Source organism: Phragmites australis, chromosome 6 (assembly GCF_958298935.1).
Source record: "Phragmites australis chromosome 6, lpPhrAust1.1, whole genome shotgun sequence".
Lineage (NCBI taxonomy): Eukaryota > Viridiplantae > Streptophyta > Magnoliopsida > Poales > Poaceae > Phragmites > Phragmites australis.
In genome coordinates this window covers 2,894,455-2,902,580 of record NC_084926.1, presented here as the reverse complement: position 1 = coordinate 2,902,580, position 8,126 = coordinate 2,894,455, and the positions used below count along the sequence as shown (strand labels likewise).

Below are 8,126 nucleotides of genomic sequence, written 5' to 3'. Positions count from 1 at the left end.
GGGCAAATTTTACCTCTGTGTGGGTTGGGGCTTGAATTATGTTTAGGTTGGCAGGGGGGCGGCGGTAGATATTTGCTCATACGTGTTTGAAATTTTTTTTGCACAGTTAGAAAAAATCACTCCTAGCTTAGCCCACTGACTAGCGCTATGCTCCAGACTATTTAACCGTAACCCTAGCTGCCTTCCTAGTTCACACTGTCTTCCTCGATTCCCGTGGTCACGCCACCTGCTTGGCCTCGGCACCGTGCTGCCACCCACCCCAGGCCGCCACTCACCTGTGTAGCCGCGCTTGGCTCCCGCTCCCCTCGGCTCCTAGCTCTCACCCACAGGGTTTTCATCGGGTTTTGAGTCCCCGTTGGGTTCGGGGTTCGGAGTGATTTTCACCGGTGAGGTGTTTTGAGTCAGGTGCGTTTTTGTTGTATCTAGATTTGATCCGTCTTGTTGCTCGGCCTAGTTCTTACGGCATATTCATGTTCCTATTTTTCTCCAGGAGTATTTTTCTCCGGGAGTAGAGTAAGCGTGCATCCCGAAAGGTAAAGGGAAAAGGAAATAAATACCTTTTCCCCCTGAAACAGAGTAAATAGAAAGGAATACCTTTTGCTCTCGGTGATCCAGAGGAGGATCAAAAAGAGAAAGAATCAACGAACAAATTACGTTTACATCTCCTGGCTGAGTGGCTGACGCCATAACTATATACACTCTACAATTCCGTGAGGAACACACGCATGCATTGATGACTGGTGCAGTTTAGCGCCTACGCTCCCCTGTCCCTGCTCTGCCTCGGGGAGGAGCTCTTGTACCCCGCCACCGAGCTCGCGTACCGTTGGTTCCCCGTCCTCAGATCGCTCTCGGCGTGCACGGCCGACGCCAGGTATCGTTTTTTCGCCACCCCGGCGCCGTTGGCCTCCTCGGTCGCGCCCGCCTTGGCCTTTACGTCGTCGGCCGATGATGTTGGGACGGTGTACACGAACGGCCCCGCGGGCACGTCGCTGCACATGCTGAGCAGCGGCTCGAGCTCGCCGACGACGTCGCGCATGCTGGGGCGCGACTTGGGCACGCTGTGCAGGCACTGGTAGGCCACCATGGCGGCCTTATGCGCGGCCTTGGCGGAGTACTGGCCGTCCAGGCTGGGGTCCATCACCCGGTGCAGCCTCTCCGGCCTCCGCAGGTACGGCCGCGCCCAGTCTACCAGATGCTGCTCCCGCCCGCGCCGCCGCTTGTCCACGCTGCGACGCCCCGTAAGCAGCTCCAGCAGCACCACGCCGAAGCTGTACACATCGCTCTTCGCCGTCAGGTGCCCTGCATGTGTCCAAGCAACACGTGGTCAGTTACTAATGGTGATCATTTACTCTCCCGCGTTGGTAATTACTGCAGTACGCGCTTGCATTACCGGTGAGGATGTACTCGGGGGCGGCGTAGCCGTGGGTGCCCATCACGCGGGTGCTGACGTGGGTGTCATCGCCTTGTGGGCCCTCCTTCGCCAGGCCAAAGTCCGAGAGCTTTGCCGTGTAGTCCTGAAATGCAGATAGGATATACAGCTTTCGGTCAGTTCAGCCGCAACATTGCTACTGGTATCGTTTTGCTTCGACTTGGACCGTTGTCCTAGATACGTGTCAGGTCGATGTGCGTTTTCTGGTACACTAAACGTTCGTTTCGTGTCAAAACTTGATGCTTTTTTATACGTCATAATTTGATGCTTGAGCGTGTGTGCTGTCACGTGCATTTTACTGATTACTAGTCTCGGTAGAGTACCGATCGAACGGTTTGCATCGCCAATTTTTGTAGGTCTCTGGACAGTCGAGGAGAGTGGTTGGGTTCATCAATGCTACTTGGATTTTGGATGAGCAATATTGGCTTGTCTTGCATCGGCTTCTAGATAGTACTACACGCCTAGGACATAGCAACGACCAATTTTGCTTCGTCCGGCCGGATGCACCAACTAATTGGACAGGTACGTTTCTTGTCTGCTTAAAATTATAGGAACATTAATTGTTGTCAGATTCAGTAGGAGAAGTGTAAACTAATCAGAAAGGACTCATATTTCTTTCCTGATTTTTTGGTATTTAACCAGTTTCAAGTTGTCCGCCGCAACTAAGACATCTGGCCAACTTGTAGAAAATTAAACGTGCTGGCCTGTAGTTTCTGGCGTGGCCATATAGGCAACGGTTGTTGTTTTTGAATAAAAAAGTTAGCTAATCCAGCGAAGTAGTCGGGACTCATGGAGAAAGTATCAACCGGTTGGATTGGACTTGGTAAGAACAGGCACTCACCGAGTCGAGCAGGATGTTGGACGCCTTGAAGTCGCGGTAGATCACCGGCGTGTCGGCCTCGTGCAGGAACGCCAGCCCCTTGGCCGCGCCCACCGCGATCTTCAGCCGCGTGCACCACGGCAAGCTCGACAGCAGGTCTGCACAATTCGGACGTGTCGATCAGTCGCTATATTCACTGGCGTAACGACATAGTAATCGAGGATCAACGCGAGCGAGGCTGGTCTGCAAATTAAGCTTACTCTTGAAGAGGTGGTGCTCGAGGCTGCCCCTGGCCATGTACTCGTACACGAGCATCCTCTGCTCGTCCTGGCAGCAGTAGCCGATCAGCTTCACCAGATGCGGATGGCTCAACATCCCCAGGTACACCACCTCAGCCTGCGCGCCACGATTGCACATTATTACTTGACTAATCACCAAACGAAACCGTGAAGATAATTCAACTCGTATGTGTACGCGCGCGTACCAGCCACTCGCGGTGGCCCTGCGGCCCGTCGGCGTCGAGGTACTTGACGGCGACGGGCTGCGGCTGGAGCTCCCCGGGCCGGAGCCGCTCGTCGAGGAAGCCCTTGTACACGGGGCCGAACCCGCCCTCGCCGATGAAGTGGCTGCTCGAGAACCCCCGGGTCGCGGCCTTGAGCTCCGCCAGCGTGAACGCGTGCAGCCCCGAGGACACCAGCGTCCGCGACAGGTCGTCCGGCGACAGCGACCGCAGCCGCCCCGTCGCGCTGCGCGCACGCCGCACCGCCTTCTTCTTCGTCTCGTCCCCGCTCTCGCTGCCGCTTCCAGCTCCCGCCGGCTCGGCGCCGACGAAGCAACGGAACAGCATCCTCATGTGAGCGAGTCCCGCCTCCGCGTGCGCGCGGTGCTGGTGGCCGTGCAGTTCTTGCGAGTGCAACAACTGCTGCTGCTGCTTCGTTTTGGAGGGAGAGGCGGAGGAGTGTGGGGTGGGTGGGCGTGAAGGACGTTGGACTGGGTGGTTTGACACGAGGCGTGCGGGGTGTGGGGTTATATATAGAGACCTTGGTTCGGCTGCGAGCGCGCGACGACGACCAGTGGCCTCGGTGCGGTTGGTTGGGGCAGGAGAGGCGTCTGAAAACGGCCTGTTGACCTGACCGGGGCCGGGGCGACGCCAACGCGCGTTGCATGCTCACAATGAACCAGTCCGTGTGCTGTGTTAATTTTTTAACTACAAGTTGAATGCACACACGAACTCATATACATGTACCACACTTACATCTATATATATATATTAGTCTTAGCACATATCTATATAAAATTAAAGTATAGATTCACATAATGAGCGTACACTTTAACTATTGAATACATCTATATATACACGTACTACTTCTCTCAACAAATACCCAAGAAAATGTAAGAAGAATATAAAACTCAAATCAGGACGAACAGGCTAAAAAAACTAGCCAACTAAGCTAAGCTCATTTCGCGTGTGCGTGTTACTTAAAGGTGAAGGAGACTTAAAAACGCGATTAACTGTGGGACGGGTGCTATTTGGACTTTGGGAGGATGAGACTGCCTGAATGGCTGCGCATTTGTTTATGTTTTGCATCGGATCGGACGACGGCATCTCGCGGCAAGATGTGACATCCCACCTCACCACCTCAAATAAGCTTCTTTCGCAAGACCAGTTCGTTTCTTTGCTGTTCTTGTTTCGGCAAAAGGTGTGTTTTTTTTAGTGTAACAAGGGCCGGGGGAAGGAAGATGACCGTGTCTTTGCCAAAGCTACGTACCCTGTTGATCGTGTCGTGTGATGGATCGTCTTAGCCCAGCTGCCCAGAAATGCCCGAGTAGAAAATGCGATGCCTCATACCCGACATTTTAATATATTTGCATACAGGAACCTGGAGCTAATTTCCTGATAAAAAGCTTGGAAAAAGTCAGAAAACCAACTCAGCCGGCCGGCATGAGGCGAGTAAGACTCGACATCAAACACATACGGGAATTTCACAAGATTTGCGTGGGATTTGTACTAGTTCATGCGAATTTCACAGGTGAAGTTAGTCAAATGGGCCATTAACCACACGTCAGTACTATTTCTCAATCAGAAGGCATTTTACAGTGCTGTCGACTAATCTATATATACATGTAGCTATGTATGTGTGCATCTTTTAACTAGTTAAGTCATCTTCAACATATATAAAAATCCGTCTCCTATAATATTATTATAATATCTTTTATTTATTCCTTCCATATCTTATTTTCTAACTTTTATTACTCTTCTTTTCCCTTTAAACTCACATACATCTCCTGTAAATAGTATCGCGGACAATCAAATCTACCTGTAAATTTACCGTCCGCCCGCTACTTCGACACACATACATCACTGTAGCACTAATAAATAGCTCTCCTGGAGCACCATACGACTAGCAGCGAAGCAATAGCACAGTGATGCAGCTCCCTTTTGCGGTAGCTGCTGGCCCTTACCAACGCACTGGCTAGCGTGGCTGGCACGAACTAAGGGGTGCTCGTGCTCAGTGTGCAATCAGAGACAGGATCCACGAGCACGGAGCACATGCGCACCCACCCCGTCAAATCAAGGGACGAGGAATCCAGGAAGGCTGGAACGCATGCAGATCGGCCGGGGACGGACACCGGCCTGTAGCTACGGAACGGATGGAGTGGCGACAGGCGCATGCACGCGCCAATGCATGATGATTAGCTGCAAAGCTAGCTAGCCTGAGCTAAACTAATTTCGAGCTCGTACGATGTAATCTCTCGGCGATTCAGGTGCACATGTGGTGCCAAAAAATCTTGGAATCGTTGGTGGAATTGGATTATTGAACGCACTGATTATATTGGCTCCTTTTTGTCCTGGAGTCTGGAGAATCATCGTATATATATCTGCAGGAAGGGAAATCACAGCTCACAGTGTTCGTTCGAAAAAATAATCACAGCTCACAGCGGCGAGTGCAGTGCATGCATACTCGAGTTAAAAGAATCGCTGTACGTAATTGAAGGCTAATGACTGACAACAATACCTATATGATTAACAATGAGAGCACGTTCGCCAACCAACACTGCACGAGGAGTATCAGAGATCTGAAGCTGGCTGTACTATGTTTCGAGTTGAAGAGGTTTAGTGATTCTGCTTAACTACTACCAATCCTATTTAGGGGAGACCACTGATGGATTAGCAGCTACTGTACCAGCTTGTTTCTTTCCTGAAAACAGGTTGGGGGTCGGAAATGGAATCTGTGAGTTGTACGGTGCTGCGATTGCATGGGATCAGAATTTACAAGTTAGCAAGAGGGTAGAATACCTTGTGAGCTCTTTCCCTGTACATGGCATGAGTCGATTTAACTCGATCGATCATAGACATGCGTAGTAGTAGACGCAGGATGGATTGCTAAGGACTTATCTACTTCTTCTTCCTCCAGCCCCTCTCTTCTTCGTCTTTCTCTCTTTCTTTTCTCCCTTCTATCTCTCCATCCTCTCCGTGGATCACCAAAGTGTAGGAGGGCGTATCTCAGGGATGTTTTGTATGCTTGCATCAGAGTATGAGCACAAATCGGTGAATCTAAGATATTTAGCGACCTTTTTAAGTTTAACCATAGTTCAATTAATAATAGTAGTTTTCTAAAAAAAGATCTATTATATTATTATTTAAGGAGAAAATAAGTCACCATATTCACTCTCCATGTTATAAAATTACTATATTAATCTGAAAAAAATCTAGATCACTTATTGTAACGAACATCTAACGGTCTAGATTAAACTCAAAAGCCCATATCAAATATAATTAATTAATAGCTAAGTTCAGAATTAAAATTATAAAAAATTAGCAGTTTGATTTTTTATAAGCAAAATATCTAAATAAAAGAGTCTAAATAAAATAAAATAAATAATAAAAAGAGAGTAATTTTTAATCAAATATTATTATGATAAAATATTACAGCAAAACAGCTAATCTTACTGGCTTTTTTTTAAAAAATCTAGTGTTATTAGTTGAATTAGAGAAGATAAATAATTATATTAGATTAATTAATTTGCGAGTTGTGGCTTATGTTGGCGACCACGACCGTATTGGCTGGCTCGCTTCAAGGCGCGCAACAAATACTGCCCTTTCGGTCAAAAACCAACGACTTCTGCTACTCCACTTTATCTCAAAAGTTTCTGTGGATGTGCTGTCTTTTTTTCTTCAGGTTCAGGTTTGATTCCAACTTTCGTCCTGTAGCATGAAAATGTTCAGCTTTTGTTCCGGAGAGGGGCGCTCTCGACCACCGACGTTTGGAGATCCGCCAGACTTCTTGAGAGGATCAAGAAAAGGATTTCGACCTTCCTCCTGAAACATGTAAGTATTGATGTGCCCTCGTTTTAGCAGCCTCGGAATTTCGGCGCCAAGTCAATTATTAGGTTCACTGAAGATTTCGCTTTTACTGTTGTGATGGCGCCGTATTTCGTCTAAATTCCAGGCTGAAATCTACCTCAACTAGAAATTTCGCAGGTTGTGTAGACTGTTTTTTTTTAACGGCTACAGTTGCATGCCTAGCTAAAACAACTTGTGCTATTGATACGCTATAGCCTTTTTTTGATGAGACAAAATGGAGGCGTCTACAGGTCGACCAGCCGTACGTCACTCTCCGTGTCATTTTGACACGTCTCCTACTTGGTCAACTGAGAAGGCTGCAGGAGGATCAGTTCTTCTCACTGTGTCAAAAGCCCCAAGTCCCAGCTTTGTCATCGCAGAAGCCATGGACAAGTATGAGCAGAGTAACCTCCGTCCGACCATTTCCGTGTACGTGTAAAAGGAAATAACATCGGTGACGTGTCACACGTTTTCTAGTTTTGGAATCTAGACATCTGATTATCTCATCTATATTTTTATACTCATATACAGCGACGAAGCTAGCGTCGGAGAGAGGGGTGCATAGCTCTTTACTGTTCATCGGAGCTACAGTAATTTACTGTTTATCAAAGCTAATTGTAGTTGTATTTTTGAATAGGAGGGGGTGCATATGCACCCACACCTCCTAACTTAGTTTCGCCTCTGCTCATATATAATTCATCAGTTATAATAGATCTGACAGATCAAATAGTTATCGTATAAATTTAGATCTCAATTTTTTTTCAAAAAATATTATCAATTATTTATTATTTATATTACATATATAGACTTCTCAATATTTATCATCTATATATTCTAAAAATACGTTTAATCTTTTATTATTTATTTTACATATTTTTTAAATTATTATATACTAAATTGATTTTAGATCTCAATTTTTTTTTCAAAAAATATTATCAATTATTTATTATTTATATTACATATATAGACTGCTCAATATTTATCATGTATATATTCTAAAAATACGTTTAATCTTTTATTATTTATCTTACATATTTTTTAAATTATTATATACTAAAATGATTTTAGTGTATAATCATTACTAGTGTTATCCGATGCTCGTCTTCGTGTGAAAGAAATGGCAAGTTGCAGCCGCGAGAGCGAAGTGCTAGCCGACATACAGTTGGCTTCAGTGTTTGCCACACCTGGACGATAGTCACCGGTCGCAGCCCACGAGGAACAAGTTCAGTGGCTCAGCTCCGAACACGCATCTTTTCTTCTCATGTTTTTTTTTCCTTCGATAACTCTTTCTGTCATGTGGAAAACGTTTGTACGTTGTTGCACAAGGCACGGCCGTGCTTCGTTCTAGTGGTCGTTGTTACTGATTGGTCGGGATCAGATAAGGGTGGGGCGGCACAATCGGTCGATCAATCAGTCAGGCGATCGCCAAAATGGCGACAGCGATTTCAGACGGTGGCATGTCGTAGTATCGCGGAGCCACTGGTTGCAGCAAGAAGAGGTAGCCATGAACCCGTTTCACATCTGAGAACTAG

General features: G+C 46.9%; 1 protein-coding gene across 1 annotated transcript; it reads right to left on the bottom strand.

Annotated features, from left to right (window-relative positions):
* Positions 1-577: 577 nt before the first annotated feature.
* LOC133921091 (serine/threonine-protein kinase RIPK-like) lies at positions 578-3,268 on the bottom strand. The gene is made up of 5 exons (XM_062365826.1): positions 2,734-3,268; positions 2,510-2,645; positions 2,271-2,407; positions 1,391-1,514; positions 578-1,299 (listed from the first exon to the last, which is right to left on the bottom strand). Exons 1-5 carry the CDS (start codon positions 3,100-3,102, stop codon positions 755-757), a joined length of 1,311 nt encoding a protein of 436 aa, XP_062221810.1. The 5' UTR covers positions 3,103-3,268; the 3' UTR covers positions 578-754.
* Positions 3,269-8,126: the final 4,858 nt, after the last annotated feature.

Excerpts from the sequence above, each read along its gene's own strand:
- LOC133921091 (XM_062365826.1), bottom strand. The coding sequence starts at position 3,102 with ATGAGGATGCTGTTCCGTTGCTTCGTCGGCGCCGAGCCGGCGGGAGCT. Across the intron at positions 2,408-2,509 it reads CGAGCACCACCTCTTCAAGA|ACCTGCTGTCGAGCTTGCCG; the intron begins GTAAGCTTAATT and ends CGAATTGTGCAG. Across the intron at positions 1,515-2,270 it reads CCAACATCCTGCTCGACTCG|GACTACACGGCAAAGCTCTC; the intron begins GTGAGTGCCTGT and ends TCTGCATTTCAG.